The sequence below is a fragment of the Colletotrichum fioriniae genome (genome assembly GCF_027942845.1).
Source record: "Colletotrichum fioriniae strain IMI 355084 chromosome Unknown scaffold_13, whole genome shotgun sequence".
Lineage (NCBI taxonomy): Eukaryota > Fungi > Ascomycota > Sordariomycetes > Glomerellales > Glomerellaceae > Colletotrichum > Colletotrichum fioriniae.
In genome coordinates, this window is record NW_027076849.1 from 517,522 (window position 1) to 543,632 (window position 26,111).

Genomic DNA, 26,111 nt, shown 5'->3' on the forward strand with positions numbered 1-26,111 from the left:
AGAATACACAGATATCTATGCCCTGGAGGCGAGGTGGCTGTGGGGCTTGGAACCAGGCGCACTAGATACTTCACCTTTCAGACTAAGTACCTTAGTAGTGGTGAATATCCAGACTTACCTTTACCTTGCAGATTTTGTTGTCCTCCCGGTGGCAAGCACGACTTTGATGGCGTTCCTCCTTTCTCCTTCCCTTCATTCACCCCTTCTTACTTTTCACAGCGGCCGTTGAGGCAAAAACTTCCAGTCTCAACCTTCATCAACTTCAGGTTGCTTGCTTCACAAACAGAAGTCGATCAAAATCACTACGACTTTCTTATCCCCCAGAGCATTACAAATGCCCCTAGTAAGGCGGTCACTCCTGTATAAATGGTCTTTTGCATTGAGCCTCTGAGAGCACAGCCGATCATCTCCCAGGTACCTACACCCGATCACCTCGTTCCGTCGCTTTTTCTCAGCCAGAAGAACAACCACTGATCGTCGTCTAGTGCCATTGTCTCCTTTCAGAGTAAAGTGATCACCACAAGCCGCCCAATCCACCTTTCTCACTATATCGATATGCTCACAACCAAATCATCAACAATGACGGTACTTGATGATCTCCCTCCCGAGATCGTTTACAAAATGTTCCCATCGTTCTCTCTGCGAGAGCAGTTTTCTACGACCAAATCGGATGAAGAGCTCTCGAAAATGATTCAGCCAGTCTGGTCTTCGGCGTTCAATCTTTCACGCACTTGCAAGAATGATCGCCAAATGCTGGCTCCGGAGTTGTATCGCAGCATCAGTATCCATGGATCCAACAGCTTCCAAAAGCTCAAGTGCTTCATTCAGTTTCTGATCAATAACGAAGATGTTGCCTTGACAGTCCGAAGACTGTATCTACACTTGGTTCCCAGCAACACGGAGAACGGCGACTTCACAGAGGCGGATCTCGAATGGAGTCACTGGGCTGCCAAACATTCAGGTGCTCCATCGCCCCTTTACCTCTGGCACTCGGAAGATGGCAAGCTTCTCCAAATGTCGAAATCTCAACGCTTCACAACTCGGATCTTGCACCTTGGCATGCTCCTCAAAATCATCCTTTTGCGTGTACACGGAGTGCAAGAGCTAGGTCTCGCAGTGCCGGGAGGCCTGTTTCGCGATCAGTACGGTCCATTGTCCAGAAGCGAGATTGATAGTTTGCTATGGGGAAGAGAGCCGGGCCCCTCAGATCCCCGCAAGATTCAGACCTTTCGGGGTGTCCAGCGGCCATTTCCGAATATCAAGATGCTCGCTGTACGTCCGAGTTGCCTTCCAAAGAGTCATCCAGACACAGGCATATCGCATTTGGATCTTGACCATCTGCTTCAATTCGCACCGAACGCCAGATCGATTTTCATTGCAAGTCAGGATGGACGGCCAGTCTCCCCTCTCAATACCCACTCGCAATGGGCCAATGTTACTTGTCTTACCATCACCGAGACCTTTTTGGACGAACAGAAGATTCGCGGGATGATCCAAGGCTGCGCCTCCCTCGTCTCGTTCAAGTATCTGAACTCTCGGGCAGATACATACGTTCCACACTGGCCTGTGTCACCCGAAGAGATTGTCACTATACTCTGGCAGCATAAGAACACGACGACTACCCTCCTTAGTCTCTGCCTTGATCTTAATGACTGGTATCGAGGAGAGTACGAGGCTATCAGAAGTCTTTCAGGCTTCAACAACCTAGAGAATCTCTGGGTCGATGCCTCGACCGTATTGAAAAAAGTCAAATGTGGCTCCTTCAGTCGTTCCGAAAGGCACAAGCGACTGACACACAAGCTCAGCACATCTTTTCCCCCCTCTATCAAGCGTCTTCACCTGGCAGGTAACGAGCCTCAGGTTCGTCATAACATGTGCGAGGTGTTAACAGATCGCGAGAAATTCCCCAATTTGAGATTGGTTGAACTGGAGGACTTCGTTCGGAGATTCCCAGAACTCTGGGAGCCTAATCTGGACAATAGCGATAAAGATGATGCGGACCAGGGCGATATTGATGAAAAAGGTGACAACTTTACTCTCTGGGCCATGAATGACGAAGGCGCCAATGGTAGCGGAAGCTACTTGCAAGACGGTGATGCGGAGGAGGGAGACATCGGCAAGACCATCAAGAACACAAACTTGTCGTACCAGGAACGGTTCATTAGAGCGGGTATCGAATCTCCAAGCACAGTGTGCAAGCTTGGAGAGTTGTGGTAAAGGTATTCCCTTTGAGGGGGCAGGGAAACAATCGCCCTTTCACAGATATGGATTCCGATGAAGCACAGAACATGGCACAATCCCTGCTGGGTTTAGAGATGCAAGTCCAGGCATTCTACATCTTCTCATAGACATCATAGAGAAATACGAAGGCTTTTGGCAAATCCGCAACACTTTAGCTTGCTCAGGAATCGTCTTCCATGCCCTGACCTCACTCAATTTTGCCAGAATGGCCTCGTCGCTTTTCTCAAGGTGGTTCTCTACTACCTTGTTCCGATAACCCGATTTATCCATGAGTGAGTCACTGTAGACCTCTAGAAGAGAAGGAATAATTTCGGCTTGGCTTTAAAGCACACTTAATTTAGGGGAAGCGCACTTTGGCATCAGGGCAGTCGTGAATCATCAGCTACCTACTAACTGAGAATGTATCGCTATAATAAAACAAGCCGCTTTGGTCTTTCAAGTAAAAGGATAATGCTTCGTAGGAACTTAAGGCTCTGCGTGTCAATCAATCAAATCATATGTTTAGGAGGAAGAAAAAGAGAAGGAAGCAATAAATAATTAATATAGAAGATTCTTCAGTCGTTCCTTCCCAGAACGTACTTCCTCGTCTGCGTTCCTTCCCGGTCACAGATTCACCTTTTTCGTGTTTTTTTCTTCTCTTCTTTTTGTTTTTGTCGTCTTTCTCTCTCTTGCCCAACTCACTACTCCTCTTCCACCCATACAGCTCTTCTTCTTCTTCACACCAGCCGACCTCTCCCACCCTTTTTACCTCACTTCAACTACCAATATCTTCCCTGGAGGTGTTTACAGAAGGGATTCCATCTCCATCAAGCCAGGAAACGAAAAGAGCTTTATTTCCCATTGCTCTCTGGTCCTTGTCAGTGGTTGCTACCCGCTACTCGACATTTGCACTCACCAGCATCATCTTTTTCACGCAATAGCTCCTCACGCGGTGCGCTCTCTGCCCTCTCATCTTACCTTGGTTCGCAATGCTAACGACTGTTTGAGAAGACTTCTTCATTACGAGCTCGCCTATCTCAGGTGCCTCCCATTTAGCTGCCACAGTCACTCTCGAGTCTTCAACTGTCCTTCTGGTGGCTCACTTCAAGATGGCTGAGCTGCAAACCCTCCCCACTGAGGTCATTCTACACATCGGTTCCTATCTTCGCCCCAAATATACCCCAGGCAAGAAACTCCTTCACGACTTCGACAACGACCGGCTCATCCAAAGGGAGCTTTGCGGTCAACGTCAGGCGCTTGTCTTCTTGACACGCACATCCCGTCGCCACTACAACCTATTCACGTCGTCCCTGTATGAATCGGTCAGAGTTCATAGCGGGCCCAAAGCCCCTCGGCAGTGGCTGTCGCTCATGAAGACCCTCTCACAAAACAAGGACCTTTGTCGGCTAGTCAAGCAGTTGCACATCCACCTCGACGGCGAGAATGCGCTATCGCCCACTGAGGTTCCCGATTATGAGTACGCCATGGGCATGGCCACCCTGGAGGCTTGGCTGAAGAATGCTTGTTGGCCAGACGCGATGTATCTCTTCAATGTCTTTGAGCTGTCCTCCGCTGTTCTCTTCACCCTCGTCAACAATGCCCAAGACTTCATTCTCTCTGCAGAGCCCCTATCTCTTTCCGGAATCTTGGATGCCATCAACGACATGGACGAGATCCTCTCAACCCAACAAACAAACAAGTCAACACTTTCCTCCTTGAAGTCATTCTCTATGAGAAAGGATTATACCGATGCGGAAAGCCATTGGGCTTGGCCTCGTGAGAGACTGTTCAATGCAAGGTTCATTGACGGAGCAAGAAACCTGAAAGAGTCTTACATCACTGGCACAGCTCTCCAGTTCCACAATTGGTCATCGACGAATCTGACAACCCTAGCCTTTAGCGACAGTTCAATGCCGCTTCCCATTCTTGCGAATGCCATTCGAGCCTGTCCTAGACTGGAACAGTTCTTTTGGAAGAAGCCGATACAGAGGGCTGTGCATCCCTACGCCGTCCACCCGTGGCTGATTCTGGGGGCTCTGGGAATACGTCGGGCCACCCTCCGCACTCTGGTCATCGACTTCAACGGAACCTGTGAGACTGACTTGCAGAGCCCCCCCTTCGAGCTCAGCACCTTCACGAGATTAGAGGCAGCCTGGGTGGACATCAGCGTCTTTGAATCGAACAGAGCCAACTTTACAGACGCAGGCTCTGACCCACTCAATCCGACCGTTGTGGAGGGTAGTCCTCTGATCCGAACCTTGCCGCCTTCACTCCGAAAGTTGCACATGTCCGGTGCCATGACTGAATTCATCTTCGATGAGGTTCTTTGGCTGACCAGACCTGCCAATCGCGAACCCCGTCACGTCCCTGCAGAGTTCGCAATGGATGGAGGCTATCTGGATGGCGACATGTTCAAGCTGTGGGATTATCGGAACGACTACGAACATATCCCGACAGCCGACTTGGATCGTCAACCTTTCCTCTGGTAAAGAGTTGCACATCAGATGATGACGATAAAGACGTCTTTGGTATGGGAGAGGAAATATGACCATAGTTCAGGTTTGGCTTTTCTTCAGGGTATGGATGGGAGGGGGAGTCGAGAGGCAGGGACAATGCGTGGCTGATACAGACGGCGGACAAAGGCGTTGCGGCTTTGGGCCAGGGTCCAAGCTGGGGATATCAGGAAACAAAGCATGTCATTGCCGAAGAGCATTCCCCCATTTCATGGACAATTCCATACTTTCAGGGCTGTCAGTTTGTAATACTTCCCTCTATTCAGAGTCATCATAGACGTTTTTCATTGCTTTTTACAAACATCACGGCATTCTTGCTCGTAGGGCTCTCACTGGTGATAGTCTAATACTGCGTCTCGGTATGACCCTCCAGATTCACCCTCCAGATTCACCGGCCTGGATCTCAGTCTTTCATCAATAGCTTACCTGAGATTACCCACGTCTGAAGCCAATTCTATCGCCTGTTCCCAAGTTCGAAGACTTTCTTCCGGGTTTGAGTCCTGCATCATTCGGAAGGAGCGGCCTCATCTATGGCCTTGTGGTTAACTTCGGTCCTGCCTTGACTTGCTCGTAGCTGGTGTATTCAGACTTCGTTCTCAGGGTCATCTTTAAGCCACATCTGTCCTGGCCCGTTGTTGCAGCTGAAGTTTAGTAGTACTGGATGGACGATGAGAAGTTTTGACGAAGATAATCATTGCGAGAGTGCCGCGGGCCTGGAGCCTTGAGGATCTTTGTTGAGAATAGAACATGAAGACAGGGCGTCATGATCACTACTCCAATCCAGTTGCTCGCAGTATCAACACGCTCCTGTTCAATCCCTCGTTCTCGTCTCAAGTATTGTAAGTCACGAGATCGGGACGAGGGTACTTACCCAAGCTTTGGTGCAGACTTTCGTCTGCAAACAACTGTAGATGTCTTGATGAGAAATTGCTTGTTATTGTGCCCTAGTGAGCTCTCTATAAGCTTTGGCCAAGGGAACATCAACTGCGCACGACATCACCAGCGTACAGAGGTTAGCGGCCTCAGTCACATTTGAGTTGAGTGGACTGGGGTGTTTGCCGTATTACGTCTTTTCATGTTCCGACTAGTCTCCGGATCATCCCACCACGCAATGCTCGCCTGCAGGTGGTCCTCCAACGTGCAGCAAAAGAGGAGACCAGAGCTTTCTATGTACCCCATTCTTGCAGCCAGTGTGGGTTCGGCGCTTAGCTAGCCTCACTGGTAGTGATTAATAGGAGAGTCCTTTAGCTTACTTATCTAGCGACCCTCATCGAGTCCTTGGCTTAGTTAACGTCCTCTCTTGGACTCTAATCATGTTCAATATGACGGTCATAGCCATGAGCGAAAATAACCATGCCATGCCTTCAAGATATCAATCGCAGCGAATATTGGAATATGCCCCGCCTGGGAGATCAAACCCACTTGGAAGGAGACACAGCGCGCACATGCACGCTCGCATTAATCCCTGTTCAGCAATATGCAGTTGGAAGTAAAGAACCAACCCAACCACCTACATCAACGATCAGGAGGTCGCCAGTATTTGGTATGGAGTCAAATCTTGGTCACGTCTAAATCATTAATTACCCCGCTATCTTCGCACTCTAAATCTTCAAGCCATCGATTGTTTTAGTCTTATCCGAAAACCAACCTGACTTGCGGCGTGTTGCTTACGTCCACGCCGAAGAAAACATGACAGGTCTAATCGATGTTGATGATGCTGCGGCGGTAAGCCCTCATATCTATTTTGCAAAAAAGACTATCAACCCTGATGTTAATCCTGGTAGGATGCCGCGTCGACGATTGAGGACCAGATGTAAATCAACATAAGCCACCAGGCGTTCCTCGCTGGAAACTCCCTAGATCTTTTCACACACTGATCCTCGTAGGTCGTCGTATTCAGCGTCGCTCTCGTCTTCTGTGGTCGACTATCCCACTCAATATGGCCGCCGTTATCACGCTTTCCGGGCGGGAGGTAGGTAATTCAATAAAATATCATAAAAGCATAAGTGGCATGTTCCATAGATACTCAATTTGGACCAAAGCTGACCAGCGGTCCTAGCCTACGTCTTTCCCAACGATGATGTAAGTCCCAACCTCTTCCAGACTAGGTATCTACAGCATGGAGCTCACTTCCTCGGTCAGAGTGAAATGGAAAGACTTGACATATGCCATGCATTGCTAGTCAAAACAATTGGGAACAAGTTATTCCTAGCGCCAATCGACAAAGCCAAAACGTTTCGAATCCTTGATGTTGGAACCGGCACTGGGATCTGTAAGATATGCAATGTCTTCAAGCTTGTTTTTCTTCCAACTGACCAGAATAGGGTCGATTGAGATGGGAGACATCTTTCCTGACGCCGAAGTAAGAGCTTCATTGTTGAGCTGCTAACTGGCCTACGCTTATCCTAATCACGATTATTTAGATTGTCGGAAATGATCTTAGTCCAATTCAGCCGGCGTGGCACGTTTAAAGTACATGTTTCCCTCTTGATAGCCTGCTGACAGCTACCCAGGGTGCCCCCGAATGTAAAGTTCGAGATTGACGACGTCGAGAGTGAATGGATCGGGGAAAAGAAGTACGACTTCATCTTCAGTCGCTACCTCTCCGGCTCCTTGGCAGATTGGCCTACGTATGTGAGGCGAGTCTACGAGTAAGTGCAATACCCTCACCCTAAGCCGCTGCATTCTGCTCGGAAACGATCTTGAACTACTAACCCCATGCCCCAGAAACCTGAACCCCGGCGGCTGGGCCGAGTTCCAAGACTGGAGCTTCGAACTCTACAGCGACGACGGCACCCTCGAGGGCACAATAATGCAGCACTGGATGAAGCTCTTCATGGAAGCGTGCGATGTCTTCAAGCGCGACGCAAAAGTCGGTCTCAAGCTCGAGAGCCTGGTTTCCGAAAACACGGGTCTCGTCAACGTTTTCCACAAGGGGTTCAAGATCTCCGCTGGACCTTGGCCGAAGGACGCGCACCTGAAGGATATCGGCATGTGTAATCTGATTCAGATGCTGGATGGGCTGGAGGGTTTCTCGTTGAGGCTTTTCTGTGGAGGACTGAATTGGACTGAGGAGCAGGTGGTGACGCTGATGAAGGGTGTTCGTGAGGAGTTGAAGTCTGGAAAGGTTCACGCGTATTTGCATTAGTATGTCCCCTTTCCGTGACTCTGGCTGGAAGAAAGAGACTGACCGACTGAACAGTAATGTGGTATACGGACAGAAACCCGAGAGCGCGTAAATGAGATGCTTGACTCGATAAGTTCTTCATTTTCTCTCCAGTCGCTTGGTCAAGGCAGGTATCCGGAGAGGGTAGAGGTAGTGACGCGAGCCGTGTTTGCTCGCTATTACTCAGCCAGCTCAGGAAAGCTTAGGAAGTAGAGATTTACGTTTATCTCTGCAAACAACATTACTTTTGAACTCATAACTCATCCTTCTGCCTTCTCAATCCACCGTCTTAAAGCATTCAAAGCCCTCAAAGGAAACCCAGCCCCTCTAGGCGCAGCACAATGCGTAGTCCGAGGAACCTCAAAGAACCTGAAATACCCCTCAGTCTCAACTCGTTCCTCTCTTCCCCCATCAACCTTCAAGAACTTGCCGTAATACCGCCTCAGGGCATTGATCGTGATAGCTTCATCGTTGATAGAATGCCACGCAAGCATCTTCCCCCCAGCCTCCCTGAACCTCTTCAGATGAGGGTCATCGCTCCCAATCATACTCCCAAACTCCTCCACCGTCTCCCTGAACAGCCAGGCAAACTCCAGCCTAGCCACACTCGCCGAATCGTACCCAGCATTCTTCTTCACCAACAACCGGACCCAATCCGTAGCAATCGTGAACGGCCTCCCACGACACCTTCCCCCTTCACAAACAGTATCTCCCAACGCCATCAACCCCGTCGCGGCAGTCCCCGCCGTCGAGCCCGGAAACAAACTACCTTCCTCCTAGTCAACAGGTCCCCTCAACAAAGCCTCAGCAATAACGACCGCGCCCTCCGAAACCCTCCCTTTCACCCCCTCACACTCGACCTCCCTACCAAGCACACTCCTCGGCTCAAACGCACATAAATCATCCCTCGCAATAACCCCATCCTTGATTCCGTCCACCTCGTCACAGGCCTCGACCGCAGCCTTCTGTACAGCCTCCATCTCGCAGGCGGAGGGATACCCGCCCACCTTGTTCATCACCACCTGAGGCCAGAACATACCCATCAGTAATCCGGGGAAGCTGACAGCTGGACACCCGACGAGGAATCCGTCATAAGCACTCGGAAGCCGCTGCGCGATGGCGAGACCTTGTCTTCCGCCGGTAGAGCACATGATTCAGTAAGAAAACTCTGGTTTCTTGCCGTAATAGCTTGCAACGACGTATTTTCCAATGAGCGTCATCTCATGTAACCCTCTATACGCGAAGTTCTCCAACGCCTCAAGATCCGGTTTTCCATCTTTTCACAGCCAGGAATCCGCCGTCGAGTACGGGTTATGTTTATATCCCCCATCCGTAGCTGAGAAGGGGTTGTGGCGCCGTGGACTGCGGTGGCTAATGTTAAGCCGGCTAAGATGAGTGAGCCGGCCATCTTGAGTTTTGAAACCGTCTGTCAGATGACTGATGAAGTTCAGGCTTGATAGGTCTTGATCATGAAGAGTGACACTAGATATATGAAGGATAACTCGCTTAGTTCGTACATCGTACTCGTATGCTTCAGCGATGAGGAGTAGACGACGTTGACTGTGGAGTTGCGGGGTTCGCGCAGAAGTACGAACACAGTATGGCTTCACCTTGCAAGGCAATGTAACTAATTTGTATGTAAATCACGGTGAAGAAATGGTAGCACGCCAACAGGTATCATTCCTCTACGTCTATCATTCACAAAACTAAAATAACACCATCAACACCTTATTGTTTAACCATCCTCTAGAGGCCTCCGCACAAAGATCTCCAAAGCCCCCCTCATCTTTTCCTCAACGGCCTTCCTCTCCTTATCCTTGGCAGGCAACCCCACTCGGCACACAGCCTTGCCAAACACCTCGCCGACCCTCCTCTCTCGAAGACGCCGTCTCGCCAACGCAGCCTCGGCAGCGGCGTTGCCACCCGTGAGCCGCCTAAAGCTGAGACTCCGCCTATTGGGCTTCTGCATCGTCAACGCCTCGACCTCGGACCGCGAGATGGGGGCCATCTCCGCGACCACCTTGGACAGAGTCGCTGTCAGGAAGACAAAGGCGATGTTGTGGTTTGGTGCTGTTGCAAGGATGTCCAGCACCGCAGTCTTGTCGTCTTCGACTTCGGGTGGTGACCGTGCTGCAGCCGCGCCCAGGTGAGGGATGGCAACTTCGATCTTAGCCCAGAGGGCTGCGGTGATGATGCCGTCGGTTAGGCCGCTGAGGAAGAGAAGCAGGACTTCGGCGAGTACTTCGAGGCGGTAGAGTGATGGCACCTCAACGGGAAGCGCTTCGACGAGGGGCTGGTCATTATCCAATGCCTCGATCAATGCGACAATCTGGCTGTCACGGGATTCTTTGTCTTTGAACAGCCATGCGGTCTCGTCAAAGGGCCAGCCAGGCTTGTCAGCCGGAATGACATGCTCCTCAATCATGTTTGCTTCCGCGATGGCGCGAAGCATCATCACCTCGACTGCTTCTGTGAGCTTGAAGAGCTCCTTGGGAGCAGCGCAGCGGACATCGAGGTCGTATGGAATGGAGCCGGAACTCTTGCCATCCCTCGATTTCATGAAGGCTCGGATGCCTCCGTCGGGAATGCGGATAAGTTCGTCTATCGAGCGGCAGAAACACGTCGGTAGCCAGGAAGCGCGGACTGGAATGAAGTGGTCTCTGCCGTCTTCGACCCGCAGAACGAGGATGTCCTCAAGCGATGATCGTCCGTCGTTGAGGGCTCGGACGTGAGAGATGTCGCTAACGTATATCTCCAGCACACCGCTGACTGTCTCGCCTGGCTCCAAGGTGACCTCGTCGCCCAGATCTGGAGACTCCTCTGCGCTTTCATCTGCGGCCGTTCGTTTGAACGAAGAGCTCAGCCAAGCTGGTGGGCTTGAAGCCTCAGAATCCTCCTCAATCGTGGGTTTCTCGACAAAAGCAAACTTGGCCGGCACTCGTCCTGTGTTTGCGATTGTCAATGTCGCCGTGTGTTTGCAGCGATAGGCCACATCTCCAAAGTCGACAGCTTCACCCAGATCCACCCCGTCCTCACCCTTGGCTTGCATGTCTGGGTTGTCGAGAATGACAGTGACGAGAGGTCGTCCCTCGTTCTCGGCGCGATCCAGCTCCTTTGCAACTTCGGCATGGACTTTGGCCTTGAGATCCGGCACCACCGCGTCATAGTCGAGCGTAAAGATGGATATGATGGGCTTGTGATCTGAGGAAATGATCCGCTGGTGTGAGGTGTAGATGTCGAGCTGTATCCTGTCCGTAAACCCTTCCTTGGTGACAACTTCCTCTGGCTCGTTTTCATCTTCTTCATATTCGTCGTAGTCGAGCCCAGCTTCGCCCGTAGGCACCTCCTCGCCATCCGCATCCGGGTCGTAGCTGAATAGGACGTCGTCGTCATCGGTCGCATGGTCGATACCCCGCGCCGTCATCTCCTCGTCCTTCTTCTTTGCCTCCTCGGCCTCCTTGACCTTTTGCTCATACTCCTCCCTGTCCTTTCTTGTTCTGTACAAAATGCGATCGCACCAACTTGGGGCTCTTTGTTTCTCGCTCGAGTCAAAGAGACTGATGGTCCCGACGTCGTACTTGTACGAGGGTAGGAAAGTGATTTGTCCCTCGCGCCAGCCGTCGTGGAAGGCCTTCTTCTCCTTGATTATCCTCCTTAGCTGGTCATGCGGTAGAAGAGAGTCAAGTGTTGCTTGCAATGACGCAGGGTCGTCACTTGGATCTGGCAAAAAGTCGTCGGGATCTGGCAGAGAGCTTGACGAATCATCCAAACTAGCCTCTGACGAAAGAGTCGTTTCGATTGTCGAGGTATCGTCATCGGTGTAGTCACTCTTCTTTGCGCTCTTGACCACCAGAACCTCTTCGCCGGCGATAACTTTGCGCCCCCTTTTATCCAGGTCGTACTCGCCACGGGTGTGTAGTTGAAGAAGCCGCCGGATGTCGTTGCCAGGCAACCCATCCACGCGGAAATTCAAGTCACCAACCCAAAAAGCAAAGTCCTCATCGCCAATCTTCTCCGGCTCGGCATCGTTCTCCCCAGCCAGGTTGATCGGGTCAAACTGCGTCCTTGTCAAAATCTGCCCAACGTCCCATAGCCTCCGGTCCAGGTATGTCTGCTCTGCGCCGCTAGCCAGGTGGCAGTTGACAAAGACCATGCGGGTCGTCTCTCCGAGCAACATTCGCGTAGTGACAGCTCCCTTGTTCCCCAGGTATCCAAATAGGCCCGTTCCGACAGAGACTGTGCTCACATTGCTGACTGTTGGTGCTACCTCGGGGGAAGCATAGGCCAGCAGCAGTAGACCAGACATTTGCTCTGCGGCAACGAGCTCGTATCCATCCGGCATAGCTTCTTCCAGAGCTTCCTTCCACTTCTTCATGGGTCCTTGGTCAGATGCCATGCGGTTCATGTAGTCCCTCGCCATGTTCAAGTCGACAATCTCTTGTAAGCCCAGGACGTACAGTCCAACCTTGTCGCCTCCCACCAAGTGCACCGAGGCATTTGGATCTTGTTCTTCAGTCGCAGCCTTGGCTGCATCCTTGGTTCCGTCCTTGGCAGCTGGTGGGGGATCCGTCTCTACCGTATCGTGATCGGCAACATTGAGCCTCGAGAGCGTTGTGTCAAGGCCGTATCCGTCAACGAACCAGCTCGCCAGGTCCTTGTCGGTACCAGGACACGCAGCCACATTCCATGTTCCAATCTTGACCCGGATCCGGTGTGGCCGTACGTACTCTGCCCGACGCGCGTAGACGGCACGGGCAAGGGACTGCGGCGAGGAGGAGAGGTCGACGGGTTCTGAGGTCGTGGAGGGGATGGTTTCGGAGGTGGGCGCCATCGCGGGAGGCGAAACCATGCGCTCGATGCTGCTGAGATGCGAGCGTGCGTGAAGGAGTCGTAGTTTCGAGAGGTCCCTCGAGAAAGGGAGCTCTAGGGGTCTAAGGGGGTATTAGGTATTTGACGGGGTCGGGGGACGGCGCTGGCGCTGGCGGCGACGGCGGCGACGGCGGCGGCGGCGGCGGCGGCTAAGAGAGGTGAGACAAGAGGCCGGTCCAGGGTCCTCTGCTTTGGTGTGTCTGTTGTTGGTCGTCGATCAGTCCGGCGTGGCCCGGCGCATGATGTTCGTATTTTGGGCGTGGCTACGAGTCGTCGTAAGGGAGGTCACGGACCAGGATGGCTTCAGTTATGCGCAGGAGTCGACCAGGCGCGAGAGGGAGGCCGGAGTAGTAGTCAGCGGGATGGCCTGGATGGTGGATGAAACTTGGATGCCCTAGAAATGTACGGACGAGCCGGAGCAGAGAGGAGACTAGAGGGGGGAGAAGTAGAACAATATCTGAACAGTCTTGGAGTGGTTAAAGAGGTTTGTTCAAGAAAATGTTGCAGAAAGTATCCCAGTACCAGGTCTGGAGTATTCGTGGTGAAAGGGAGACGAAAGGGACTGGGGAAGGGAAGATTGTCGCCGGGATCTCTCCTCCACAGATTCCCGTCGTCGGACGCCTCGTTTCTGGGTCGCAGGACCGGTGACGTGCATCTTTTCCCGGGGGGGTCGCACCTCAGTCACTGACCTGACAGCGCTGCGCTGGAATGACAGGGGGGTTGCTAGGGGACCCCTCTGCATTTCTGCACTGCCACAGCGCTGGGATTGGCGGGGTAGACTCGCTTGCTCTATCGCGATAAGACTTCGATAAGCTGATAAGGCACCTCGCACGCTGACCTCATCCGGTGCGCACCTCTCCCGAAGCAACACAAAGCTTCACCTTGCTCACCTCAGAAGTTGACAACACCACAACCTCCGACTTCACGATACCTGCTCGCTTCCTTTTCCGACAACACTCGCCGATCCCAAACAACTTACCAAATCGAATCTACGACATCCGTACAAAGACAAGAACACCAGCACAACTCTGAGCTCGCACTCTCGCAGCAACACCACACATAGACACACACACACACACATAACCACCACCACAAATGTCCCGCTCAACCCCCCGACGACGCGGCGGCGGCCACGCCCGCCACTCCTCCCAAGAAACCAACCCACCGGCCCCCGCCCAGTCCAATCCGACTATGAATCCGACGCGGCGCACTACATCGACTCCCACCCCGTCCCGGACCCGAACCCAGCCCTCCTCAACCGCACAAACACGGACCTCAACCTCTCCGTCCTCCGCCGCTACCTCCCCTCCATAAACTCAACCCTCTCCATCGCCGCCAACGCCGTCGTCTACACCTTCAACCCCACCCTCCCCGGCTGGGACAAGACAGGCATCGAGGGCACCTACTTCCTCTGCATGCAGGACCCCGTTCCTGGCGCGGCACCGAGTCCGAGGGCATGCATCTTTGTGCTCAACCGGCGCGGGCTGGAGAATGTGATTCTCGATCTAAGCGAGGTGGACGACTTTGAAGTCATGGACGAGATCTACATTTTCCGTCTGCGCGGGACCAGCGAGGAGGCCGCAGAGGGCACCAACAAAGTCATGGGCATCTGGATCCACGCAGACAAGGAAGACACGCGCGTTATGAACGCCGCCCTCATCTCCGAGACGCTCAAGCACGTCCGCCTCGCCGAGGAGCAGAATGCCGTGGCTGGTATCGGCGGCCCCGGTGGCCCAGGTGGGGCAGAGGAGCTGGGCCCCGCGATGCAGGCCATTGGTCGGAAGCTGAGCTTGAGCGACCTGTTTGGCGCGCAGAATGGTCTCCAGGGCTAGGAGCCTGCGGTGTATGCTGCGGGGATCAAGGCGCGGGAGTCTTCGGTGAGGGGATGGGGTATTGCCGAGGCGTCTGATGTGTGGGGAATGGCAAAGATTTGCCTGCGTGGAACTGAGATGAAGAATCTTCAGAGACGTTGAAGTTGAAATTGGTGTTGATGTTGAGACTTAAAAAGACTAGCATGGCGAGGAACGAACTGCACGAAATATCTACTTGAGAGAGAGGCGAAAAGGGGGACGCTCCGGAGAGCGTGACGGTTGAACCAATGATACCCTTGATTAAGAAAGAAAGAAAAAAGTCATTTTTCATACATGAATGCAAAGTCGTCATGGGACTCGGTAATTCTCCCAAAGTCCCTCCCGTCGTGACTCGCAAAGTCTAGGGGGCTGCGTTTCTTTTTCTCTATTACAATCCCCAAAAGCCTTGACCCTTCCTAGACCATGCTCGTGTATAAAACTCCCCTCCCATTACCAGGAGATTCTTGAGTGAAACCCATCACCCCAGATTAAGACGCGCAAAGTGACAAAGAAAAGAACAAACGTCTCGCTCATACGGTGCCACTGATGCTGAGCTCGCGAATCTCCTGCAGCACTTGCTCGACACGCTGATCCAGCTGACCTTGCGCATACTGTTCTCTAGTATCCGCGTCCAGGTACTGTTGCACCTGCGCCATGCGACTGTACGCCTCGGCGCAGAAGCGCAGCTGGATCTTGACGAGGGCCTCGAAAGTCGGATCGAGATACGGCACGCGGAGGTCGATGAGCTGGGGAAGTTCCGACGACAGCTGCTCGTTGAGCTGCTCGTAGGCGGCCTTTGCCATTTCCATCTCCTTCTCGGCGCGGGGCAGCTTGGTCACGTCCTTATCGGGCTTCTCGACGAGCTTCTTGACCTTGGCGCGTAGTGCATCGTAGTCGAGGAGCTTGTGGCCGCGCTTCTTGATGCCTGGGAAGGGTCAGCAATCTGACATCAAAGTACAGCCTGGATTATACCGACATTCGTTTACGTCTGGGAAGTAGGCGCAGAAGCGTGAGATGGGCTCGAGAACGGTTTGTCTGCATCGTACATTAGTCAAAATGCTGGTAATCGAGGTGTTACCTGTGATCATACTGGTAAGGGCCATCCAGCGCCTTAATGGTCTCGGCATCAAGGTCCTCCACCGCCTGCTTGTAACTTCTGCTCACGCCGTCTTTCGCACCAGAGTCTCCGTAAAAGGCGTCTATCGTCTCGGCAATGCGCATCTGGGAAGCAGTCATGGCTGTTGAACAGAGTTAGCCCACTGTCATTCTTGGCAAGGGGGGTCCTTAGTTGTAGACCGCCAAACACACCTCGCAATGAATCCAAGTAGCCCTTTGCCTCCTTCTGCAACCGCAAGGAAGCCGTCTCCATGGTTCTGAATCGTCTGCCAAAAAAAAAGTCTCAGTATTTTTTTTTTCTTTTGTCGGGTATCTCGGCCCTGGGTATAGGGTGCAGCTCACCTCTCTTCCACCTCGTAGTCGCGGTCGTTGGTCTTCTCCACATGGCCTGCCAAGATCAGAACCTCTCCGTATTTGTGACTGTAAGTTGGGCAGAAAGGGCTCACCCGTCTTCATCATCACCTGCGTCGTCGCGCGGTTGACATTTTTCTTGAATCCTGTAGCCAAGTACCATCAGTCCAGATCCTTGAGTTGGTGGTCCTCCATTTCCTTTTTGCTCAGGTTGCGCCCGAGGAGGGGTCATCCGAGACTCTCAAGTCGTACCTGCCCACGACATCTTGGCTGTCTTGCTGTGTGTTTCCTCTTCGTACTCGGTGCTAAGGTTCGGAATAAAAGTTCAAAGGCACAATAATGCTCGAGCGGGTAACGTGTGTGAACTGATCACTTGGTGGTTTCGGCAGGTATCGTTGTTCGTAGGAAGGCCGTTTCGTCGTCCGGAGTTGAATTGATGGGGGGGTGGTGCACTGGGTGGTGGAGGGGGAGAAAGGAAATGCGGTTTTGATTGCGCGGACGAATCACTCAATGCACTCGGAGCACAGCACCTGAGCATGCTGGGGGAGACCCAACTGCACCCGGGCAGCGCCCAGAAACGGAAATCGACGTCAGCGAACAGAGGCTTTGGGGCTGCGCCACGTCCTTGTTGGTGTTAGCTCCTCTTAGCGCCGGGTAGCTCTGTGGCTCAGCCCTGTAGCCATTTTTCTGGCTCTTCCTGCTGTGCTTACCTAAGGTCAACTAGAGCCATGGCGGTGGGCGCAAGTGCCCTTTTCCCGATGGTTCACTCCCCGGTGACTCAGCGTTGGTGATTAGGTAAGACAACATAGTGCAGCCGTGCACGAGGCCAATTCAGCCCAGAAGCCTCTTTGTGCAAACACAAGGTGCTTATATGGCTTCTTATGCAGGCCTTGTTAGACCAGGAGAATGGCCTCAAATTCCTTTATGCTTACCGGGGATATGTTCAGTCTAGTCTTTAATAACCTTACAAGTCCCGGAAACTCATAGTCTCTCATTCTGAATTCTCAACACCACCATTGCATCTCAATTCAGTCATTTCACAACATCATACACAGCACCACAGAAAAGAAACAAAAATGAACGCACCTCGCTTCCTCCTCATCAGCCTGGGAAATCCAGAGCCACACTACAACACCCTTCACTCCGCCGGCCACCATGCTCTCAACTCTCTACAGAAACTCCTGGGCCCCTCTCAACCCGCCTTCCACAGAGGCCGTTTCGGCGGCAGCTCCTGTCTGGCCTCATTCGGGCCCAAATATGCAATGATCCAGAGCCCCTCCGTCATGAATGTAACCGGAAAATGGCTGGCAAAAGCATGGAAGGAAACCCTGGGCGCCCGGAACCCAGCAGACCTGAGTCTCATCCTTGTCCACGACGATCTGGAGGAGGAACTAGGCTTCGTCAAGACGAGAAAGTGGAAGAGCAGCCACAGAGGCCACAATGGCATCAAGAGCGTCAACAATTGTCTCCGCGAGGCAGATTACCCAGAGTCAAAGTGGGCGAGGATAGCAGTTGGCATTGGACGGCCCGATCAGCGCGATCACTCTACGGTATCTAACTACGTCCTGAAGCGCATGACCAAGGACCAATGGTCTGCCCTGGAAACCAATGGAGGACCTGGTGTCCTTGAGTGCCTCCTCGCATTCGAGGAGAAGCTTGACGCTGCAGCTGGGAAGTGAAGCATCCGAAACTTCACTCAGCTTCAATCCTCAATCTCACACCTTGGGCGCCCTGTAGCCCATACCGTACCCGACATCAATTCTGAGCCTTCAACATAAATAAAGGCAACAAGAATGCAGCACGAGACGACGATCGTTGCCAATGCGCCTCTGCAGATCCCATGGACCTAGGACAACAGGACTGAGCCCGTCCCTAGTGCCGGGCGCGCCGAGCAAGGCTTCAAGCCGTCGGGGCTAGAGACTATGAAGAGGCCACAGAGCGAATCGATTCGCCATCAGTGAGCGTCTCCATCATTACTTCATGTAGCTTCATCAGGCCCAGGCCGCCCATCAAGCCACTTGCTCATGTACGGCCCATCGAGCCAGTACCCGAGCTTAGCGTAGTAGCTTCTCACACCTACTCCAGAAATAACACTAATCTTTTCGCTGCCGTGCTCGTCCCTTGCGATTCTCTCTGCCTCCTCCATCAGCAGCGTACCGAAACCCTGGTGCTGGAACTTCTTCGGATCTCTGGCGTGTACCGGCACTGCGGTGCCATAAACGTGCAACTCTCTGACCAGACTCGTCGGCTGTCCAACGAGCTCCTCTCTGTACGTGTACTTTTCGGTGCACTTTCGTAGACGCAACAGGGCAACGAGGATGTCCTGCTTCGGATCCTCGTACGCAAGGAACGTTTCCCATCCGCCGTTGGCTGTGTAGTCTCGTCGCACCAGCTCGATCTGGTTCGGCCTAATCTTGTTCTTGACCTCGTTGACACCGACCTCGCGCGTCCGCACATCTCGACATGTTGTGCCGAAATCCTTCATTCTCGCCAGTGCCAGTTCGCGCAAATTGCCGTTTTCTACACCAGATGTGACCAAAGGCATAGGGATATCTCTCTGCACTCGGTAGATACGTGTCCACGGCGGGATCAGGGCCAGAATTCGTGCGACGAGATCGATCAAGCCGTTGGGGGTGTAATTCTGGTATCGGCCTGTACGCCACAGCTCATATAAGCCGGTACCTCTGATGACGAGAGTCGGGTAAATCTTGAGACCATCCGTACGGAACGCGGGGCTCTCAAAGTACTCGCGGAACTGGTCCAGATCTCTCTCCATGCCCACGTTGGGCAAATCAGGCATCATGTGACTGACCACCTTGAAGCCTGCGTCCTTGGCCAGGCAGAACGTCTCGGCGACGGCGGCAACAGTGTGGCCACGATTTGTGTCTCTTGCGACATCTTCGTACAGCGACTGCACTCCGATCTCCAACCTCGTGCAGCCATAACGCAACATATCCGTCAGGTGTGGCTGCCAACAGTAATCCGGCCTCGTCTCGATTGTGATACCGACACACTTGATGTTGCTCATTTCGCTGGCCTCCACTGCCTCGTCCACATTCGACGTCTGGTATCCGCTGAGCGCATTGTGTAGTTGAGCGATGAAGTCCTCCCTGTACGGCACGGGCAGTGACATGAATGTGCCGCCCATGATGATGTACTCGACCTTGTCAACTGAGTGCCCCAGAGACTTGAGCTGGTCGACACGGCCGCGGGCCTGCTCGAAGGGGTCGTAACGTGCGCGGATCGCTCGCATCGATGTAGGTTCGTATCCAGTGTAGGATTGTGTGCTGTATTCGAAATCGGAGTCTGGACCGCCGGGGCAGTAGACGCAAATGTTACCCGTATAGGCAATATGCGGACATCTGTGAGGCTTGCACATTACCGCCACAACGGCGATACCCGATGATGTTCCTGGAAGGTATGATAAGCATGCGCCTGGTTATGTGAAGAGGCTAAAAAGACAGCATACGGATTGGCTTTGCAATGAGCTTCGGCAGGATGTATTTCTTGTAGTGCTCAGGAATCGCAGCAATAATGGCTGTGAGGGGTGGAATATTGGCAAGCTTATGCTTCCTGGAAAACTTGTTGCGCAAAGAATTAAGGTTGAGATCCTTTGGCGGATTCTTGGGGTCCCTGATAGCCTCGTGGTCTTCAATGAGGGCATTGGCGACATCTGCACAGCATCGTAGGAAGCGCTCGTTCTCGGGGGGGAGGTTGTCGTTCTTGGACCGCCCCTTGGTGACGGTGACTGTGGTTGTCGCCATCTTGAGGGGTATGGGGGGTAATCTGAGTTCGATGGGCGCTCGTCTCTTCGGTCGTTCGTGGTATTACGGTGGTAGATTTTCAAGTCGAATTTGGTCGCGTGTTTGCCGTGATTTCGCCCCCGTAGCGTCAAGTCGTCAGAGTCATAAAGTCGGGGTGTGGTTGGGGGTTGGAGAGTTGACTGTCCGATCACTTTGGAAATTTTGGAGGAAACCGTCAAATGCAAGTCGCTGGATGGTGGGGTAATCAGCCACAGCTTCACTCATTTGGAAACGCCACACGTCAAATCTGCATGTCAAAGTGGGTACGTACCATACGTACCGTCCAAATGCAGGAGAGGTTGGCAGGCACAGCTGGCAGGGTGCCCTTCGGTTCCTTCCCAATGTTCCCATCTCTGAGCCGTTCTGATTGCCGCGGCCTTCATTGGTCCGATCGGATCATTCCTTTCACCGCACCGCCGAAATGGGCCACGGGTTTTCCCGGGCGTTCGGGTCCCGTGCTTCCCTCGTGGAGTCGTGGCTCGCCTGCTGCAGACCCGGTTGTCTCGCAAAAGAAGCGAAAGAGCTCGGTTCAAGTTTTGCTGCTGGCCTTCCCCTACTGCGAGTTTGACCCTTCTTTCGGAAAGTGACGTGAATTTGCATTGCAGCCACAGCTATCTTCTCTTTTTCTCTTCCCCCACGATAGCCGCCATCTCCCATCCTCTCTCGCCCACGAGATCCTCCTCCGAATCCCATTACATCCTCTTCTTAATTGGCGCTGCGGTTCTTTCGAAGCTGCGCTGTTACACGTCTTTTCACACATCCACACATCCACACATCGCCCAAGATGCAGTCCTTGAGACAGATGCGGCCGGCAGGCAAGCTCCTGAACCAAGCCGCGAAGCGTGCATACAGCGCCTCGGCAGCTGGCCCTTACACCAAGACCATCGACAACCTGCGCATCAACTCCGAGACCAAGGTGCTTTTCCAGGGCTTCACTGGCAAGCAGGGAACGTAAGTGGTGTTATCTTCCTCCGACGCCCGAGGTGCCGACTAGTAGCACATGTTTTCCCACCCCTGTTTGGGTGTTTTGGGGAGAGGCATATCTGGCGATATTTACTGTGTCCGCCGTGTCTGCGCAGATAGACATGAAAGAAGATCAGTCCCGGCTAACAACGGTTTGCGACACAGCTTCCACGCGCAACAGGCCATCGACTACGGTACGCGATAATAACTCCGAAGCAATTGCGCGACCCATATCTCTCTCTCGCGCATCGCAAAACCTTACTTTGGAAACACTCCGAGGCTGATATCAATGGACATGTACAGGCACCAAGGTCGTCGGTGGAACGAACCCCAAGAAGGCTGGCCAGGAGCACCTCGGTCTCCCCGTCTTCGGTAACGTCAGCGAGGCCGTCAAGGAGACTGGCGCCGATGCCACCGCCATCTTCGTCCCGTACGTAAACTCTACAATGTCGAAAGAACATTACTGGGAGAGCAGGATGCTGACCTAGAATCCCATCAGCCCCCCTCTGGCCGCCGCCGGTATCGAGGAGGCCATTGCCGCCGAGATCCCCCTCGTCGTCTGCATTACTGAGGGTATCCCCCAGCATGGTATGCTCTCCTTTGCCCTCCCTAAATTCCTCTAAAGCTTCACTTTTGAAGCTTTGGAGGGTTTGAACCTATCTCGCAGCTCGAATACTCACAATCCCCCAGACATGGTCCGCATCACCAACATGCTGAAGACGCAATCCAAGACCCGCCTCGTCGGCCCCAACTGCCCCGGCATCATCGCCCCCGGCCAGTGCAAGATCGGCATCATGCCCGGCTTCATCCACAAGCGCGGCCGCATCGGTATCGTCTCCCGCTCCGGCACCCTCACCTACGAGGCCGTCAACCAGACCACCCAGGCCGGCCTCGGCCAGTCCCTCGTCGTCGGTATCGGCGGTGACCCCTTCAGCGGCACCAACTTCATTGACTGCCTCAACGTCTTCCTCAAGGACGAGGAGACGGACGGCATCATCATGATTGGCGAGATTGGTGGTTCCGCCGAGGAGGACGCCGCCGACTTCCTCCGCGCCAACAACACCGTCAACGGCGGCAAGCCCGTTGTCTCCTTCATCGCCGGTATCTCCGCTCCCCCCGGCCGCCGCATGGGTCACGCCGGTGCCATCGTCTCTGGCGGCAAGGGCGGTGCCGACTCCAAGATCTCCGCGCTCAAGTCCGCCGGTGTCATTGTCGAGCCCTCCCCCGCCGGTCTTGGCAAGGCCCTCTACGACGAGTTCGTCCGCCGCGACCTCTTGTAAAAAAAACCATAAACCACATCATATCTTCCAGACGTTGAAGGGAAAGGCTTCAGCTGTGTATGTAACATGTTAAAGAAGAGAATCTTGTGTTGAGAGCGTAGTCACCGGGATGGTCCCTTCGTGTCAGTGCGGAGGATAACGGACGGCGCTGCTCCCTTTGCATCGTGCGGGTTGCGCTGAGTGCGTGTGCGTGTGTGTTTGAACATGTTGCCCCAAATAACTTGATATAGACTGGAGGTTGGGCAAGGAACAACAGGGCAAGCAAATGAAGGAAAGTGGAAAGAATGGGAAAGTTTGAAAGAAGTTCCTCAAAATACTGCGGGTTCTCTCTCCCATCCATCCATCTCCCGTTCTTGTATCTCCAATTCCCCAAGCTTTATAAACAATTTTTTTTTTACCGCAAGATATATGCAATGCTACCCGCTCTCTCGTTCCTCTGACCTCATTCGTTGCGCTTCGCGCCATCTCGGCATGTAGGGCCCTTGCCGTCGTACGACTCCCCATACAACCACAACCCCAGAGTAAAATCAACAAGGGTCCCGTCCCCGAACCCCGAGGGGAAGCGGCTTCGGCCCAGAAAAACTGGGGACCAGTTTCCGGAGGAAAGGATGCAGCTTTCATATTGGATAATGTGGATTTTGAGTCACCAGCCTACTACAAAAGAAGCCAATGCGACCTTGGTATGCGAGAAAGCATACATAAGCTAGGGCTACCTGTGTATCTTACAGAAAACACTCTTGCTAGAAAGCTGCTGGAAAGCCGTGATGGAAGAAGAGTAGAAGAAACCAAAACATCCCGCGTGCCCAAAACGCCAAAAGCCCGCGATGCGGAACTGCCAGAGCCAAACGCTCAGGCAGGCAAATACTCCGTGCCCCGTTCAAACCAACCGTCCCTATTCCCGCCTGGATACCAGACATGCGACACGTTGCTGTCAAAGCTAAAATGGTTCATACGAGCGCGCAAGCAGTGAGTAATCGAAGGCGACATATTCCTAAGCTTTTTGGGCCTAGGTCGCTCCAAGTCCCCCTACCGCAGCGTCAACGAACCACTCGCCATGAAAGCCAGAATTCCACTAATGCCCAACTCTAGATGTAGACCAACTCCAAACTCGATGCAATGCTGCCTGTCGTCTCATGATTTGCCGTGTTCGTGACTTTGTACTCATATCGCCTCGGAGCGAATGTGATAGCCGGGTGGCCGTCGACCTCGATCGACCGTTCCATCGAGCGACCTTCTTTTCGGGTAGTCGAATCATTGCTCGCCGAGGAGGTGGGCGGTGATGTCGCCAAGGTACGCCTCCTCCAGCTCATAGTCCATGCCACCGTTGCGGTCGATTCCAATAAAGGTAAAGGCCTCAACGACAGCATCGAGCTCGAATCCCATGCCGACAAAGCGATCAATAAGATCCTTGTTGTAGCCAGCATACCTGTAAACCTGTCAGCCTTGTCTCTTTATGCATGTTTCTTGTGCCTTAGACTCCGTCAAGCTTGGAGCCGACTCTTGGAAACGCACCTATTTGCGTCATCTTCCTTTACTTCGGAAGCAACTTGCTTGTACTTTGTTGTGTCAAAATCCTTTGACGGTGCACCAGCGTGCTTAACAGCCCACTCGTGTGCTTTTTTCGCAAAACCCTCGGGGTTCTCCAGCATCATCTTGGCCACCTCTGCGTCTTGGGGGTCCTTGGGGTTCGGGAACTCGAGCAGCATGCGGAGGGAAAGCAGTGCCGTCTTTATCGTCTGCACTGGAGACCAGCCACTGCCAAGTGTGTCAAGACAAATGGCACCCTGTTCCGGTCAGCATCTCTAGTACCAGTTGCAATGAAGGGCATCTGTGTTGTGGAAGAGGGCGAACCACAACGAGGCGATGGAGAAAACACTCACAGTTTGACTGCTGACATTGGGGTGCCAGATCTTGGTGATGAACTTGATTGTGGGAGACTTGAAGGGGTAGCTGTCGGGAATCTTAATGTCGACTTCGTACAAGCCGCCGGCGTAAGGTGTATCGGGTGGTGCGGGAAAGGATCCCTTGAGATGCAACAAGTTGGCCTCGTCGAGCGGCTGAGCAAATACTCCAGAGTTGTCCTTGTCGTTACGAATGTCCATCAGCTCCTTTCCGATCCGTCGCTCCCTGGGACTGGGGCCAGACATGGTGTAGATGTGTTGCGGGTTCGATGGGGGTTGTCGATGGCTAAGTATTCCTTAGTAGTAGCGTGGGTAGTGGTGAAGATTCGAGCTGTGTGCTTGTAGAGTATGTATCGTAGTTAATTTCGAGCTGTGTGGTTCGAGTTAGTGATGTGTTGTTACTTGGTGTTTCTCGAGAAGAAAGCGAGGCAAGGTTGTGTTGGTGTTGGTGTTGGTGGTGGTGTTGGCAAAAGACCGCTCGGCGTCGGAACCCAACTTCCAGTCGCAGCTTGCCTCACCTGAGAGGAGAAGGAGAGCCGGTGGACGTGCCCCTCCCCCCTTCAGCGACAGATGATGCTGGAATGGTCCGTGCAAGCCCACTACCGCACCTTAGCGCCCTGGGATTGTCAGGGCCGTCAGCCTCCAGGGAGCTGTGTGGCCCGCTGGAGGAGCTGAGGTGCGGGAGAGGGCGGGGTCGGGAACAGTGCAAGAGCATCAGAGGTACATCCAAGCTTAGGTAAGGCAAGGTAGGCAACACTGGACCTGTCACTTTTACCGTCTGGTTACACCAACGAGTCTCAATCCACATTTCTCGAATTCTGAATATCCAAGGTAGTCAAAGCAGATGAACAGCTTGCGACCTACAAAGAAATATGTAACATTTAGAAGATCTGACTGGAGAATTCAGGACTGAGACTGGCCTTGACAACCCAATCAACCAGACGCCATGACCCTCGGTGTCACCAAAGGCCTCACTTACACAGATGTGACAGACATCCATCAGCTAAACTCTGTGCGAGGGGAGCCAAACTTTGCTTCAGCTCTGCTGGCAAATACGCCCTAGGTTTCCCAAAGCATCGATGCAATTTAACAGAATTGGTGACAAGCAGTCAGTGTCTGCCTAACAGTCTTTGGTCATCCTTTGTAATTATGATTTTGTACAGGTAACCAATTCGAGCACTCAGTTCAGCGTTCTAGTAACAAAAGCAATGCACGAGAGTCATTCTCAAACTTCAGTCATATCATTCTCTTTCAATCCATAACTGGTGTCAAATGACCCTCGCTGTCAGGGTAGCAGGCAAGATGTGGCATGGAAACCAGCAGAATATTCGCAAATTCTTGGAAGGCGTCCGTTACTCATCTACTTGACTAAATATCATTTACATGGCCCCCATAGGTCTTTCAAGCTATTCCTGAAATACAGCAAATCATTCCAGCCGGGGCCGGCTCTGTATAGGATACCAGTGTTGAAAGAAGCCAGCGAGCTCCCCTTGTAAATTCATCAAAGGAGTGTTTAGATCGTGATCAAGCTGGGCTTTAGTGTAAGATGAATGAGAAAGCAAGGTAAACGCTACTCAGAACCTGAAAAACAAGCCCGAGGAACAAGCCAACCATGATCAACTTCTCTCAGAAGGGATCCGTGAACACCGAATTAAAGGCATGAAATTGTAGGTAAGATAAGGTCTGTATTCTTGCTCTTCTTCTTTTACTTCTTAGCGGCTTCAATCCTAGAAGGGTGGAAAGAGAACATCGAGCTCGTCTGGTTGGGAGACCGACTCAGCAGCGGCGCTTAGATAATCGTTCTGTGTAGGCACGTGACCTTGGATCCGCCCTTTCCAAATCCGGTCCAAGTGAGCCAGGGAAGCTGAGCGTCGCGTTTCCTGCCGCCTGCAGTGGCCCCGGTGTTGCTACGCACTGATTACCTACGCAAGCAGCAGCAGCCTTGCCTTCCATTGCTCCCCTGCGCTTCCATCTCCATCTCCGGAACCCACCTACAACCATCATCATCACAAGCTCATTGACGACACCTCGATACCTCCCCGAATCAGAGGACCGTCCGTTTTTCTCCCCATCAACACA

General features: G+C 52.9%; 10 protein-coding genes across 10 annotated transcripts; 6 read left to right on the forward strand and 4 right to left on the reverse strand.

Moving 5' to 3' along the window:
* Positions 1-579: 579 nt before the first annotated feature.
* On the forward strand, positions 580-2,217 carry N0V96_009887 (uncharacterized protein; the record flags this gene model as incomplete). The annotated part of the gene is made up of 2 exons (XM_065758776.1): positions 580-585; positions 652-2,217. The coding sequence occupies 2 exons, from the start codon at positions 580-582 to the stop codon at positions 2,215-2,217; spliced, it is 1,572 nt and encodes a 523-aa protein (XP_065612543.1).
* Positions 2,218-2,691: 474 nt separating this feature from the next.
* N0V96_009888 (uncharacterized protein) lies at positions 2,692-4,709 on the forward strand (the record flags this gene model as incomplete). The annotated part of the gene is made up of 2 exons (XM_053198018.2): positions 2,692-2,698; positions 3,286-4,709. The coding sequence occupies 2 exons, from the start codon at positions 2,692-2,694 to the stop codon at positions 4,707-4,709; spliced, it is 1,431 nt and encodes a 476-aa protein (XP_053044509.2).
* Positions 4,710-6,672: 1,963 nt separating this feature from the next.
* Positions 6,673-7,881, forward strand: N0V96_009889 (uncharacterized protein; the record flags this gene model as incomplete). Its single annotated transcript, XM_053198017.2, has 4 exons — positions 6,673-6,705; positions 6,793-6,815; positions 7,247-7,363; positions 7,461-7,881. The coding sequence occupies 4 exons, from the start codon at positions 6,673-6,675 to the stop codon at positions 7,879-7,881; spliced, it is 594 nt and encodes a 197-aa protein (XP_053044508.2).
* A 1,753-nt stretch (positions 7,882-9,634) lies between these two features.
* Positions 9,635-12,748, reverse strand: N0V96_009890 (uncharacterized protein; the record flags this gene model as incomplete). The annotated part of the gene is made up of 1 exon (XM_053198016.2): positions 9,635-12,748. One exon carries the CDS (start codon positions 12,746-12,748, stop codon positions 9,635-9,637), a length of 3,114 nt encoding a protein of 1,037 aa, XP_053044507.2.
* Positions 12,749-13,266: 518 nt separating this feature from the next.
* N0V96_009891 (uncharacterized protein) lies at positions 13,267-14,600 on the forward strand (the record flags this gene model as incomplete). Its single annotated transcript, XM_053198015.2, has 2 exons — positions 13,267-13,309; positions 13,948-14,600. 2 exons carry the CDS (start codon positions 13,267-13,269, stop codon positions 14,598-14,600), a joined length of 696 nt encoding a protein of 231 aa, XP_053044506.2.
* A 548-nt stretch (positions 14,601-15,148) lies between these two features.
* hob3 (BAR adaptor protein Hob3) lies at positions 15,149-15,854 on the reverse strand (the record flags this gene model as incomplete). Its single annotated transcript, XM_053198014.2, has 3 exons — positions 15,149-15,543; positions 15,595-15,653; positions 15,709-15,854. 3 exons carry the CDS (start codon positions 15,852-15,854, stop codon positions 15,149-15,151), a joined length of 600 nt encoding a protein of 199 aa, XP_053044505.1.
* Positions 15,855-17,161: 1,307 nt separating this feature from the next.
* Positions 17,162-17,764, forward strand: N0V96_009893 (uncharacterized protein; the record flags this gene model as incomplete). The annotated part of the gene is made up of 1 exon (XM_053198013.1): positions 17,162-17,764. The coding sequence occupies one exon, from the start codon at positions 17,162-17,164 to the stop codon at positions 17,762-17,764; it is 603 nt and encodes a 200-aa protein (XP_053044504.1).
* Positions 17,765-18,063: 299 nt separating this feature from the next.
* On the reverse strand, positions 18,064-19,849 carry ELP3 (Elongator subunit; the record flags this gene model as incomplete). Its single annotated transcript, XM_053198012.1, has 2 exons — positions 18,064-19,496; positions 19,555-19,849. 2 exons carry the CDS (start codon positions 19,847-19,849, stop codon positions 18,064-18,066), a joined length of 1,728 nt encoding a protein of 575 aa, XP_053044503.1.
* Positions 19,850-20,672: 823 nt separating this feature from the next.
* On the forward strand, positions 20,673-22,131 carry LSC1 (ligase of succinyl-coa; the record flags this gene model as incomplete). Its single annotated transcript, XM_053198011.1, has 5 exons — positions 20,673-20,839; positions 21,017-21,045; positions 21,155-21,281; positions 21,351-21,439; positions 21,542-22,131. 5 exons carry the CDS (start codon positions 20,673-20,675, stop codon positions 22,129-22,131), a joined length of 1,002 nt encoding a protein of 333 aa, XP_053044502.1.
* A 1,251-nt stretch (positions 22,132-23,382) lies between these two features.
* Positions 23,383-24,278, reverse strand: ubc1 (Ubiquitin-conjugating enzyme E2 1; the record flags this gene model as incomplete). The annotated part of the gene is made up of 3 exons (XM_053198010.2): positions 23,383-23,557; positions 23,644-23,915; positions 24,012-24,278. 3 exons carry the CDS (start codon positions 24,276-24,278, stop codon positions 23,383-23,385), a joined length of 714 nt encoding a protein of 237 aa, XP_053044501.1.
* Between the last annotated feature and the right edge of the window lie 1,833 nt (positions 24,279-26,111).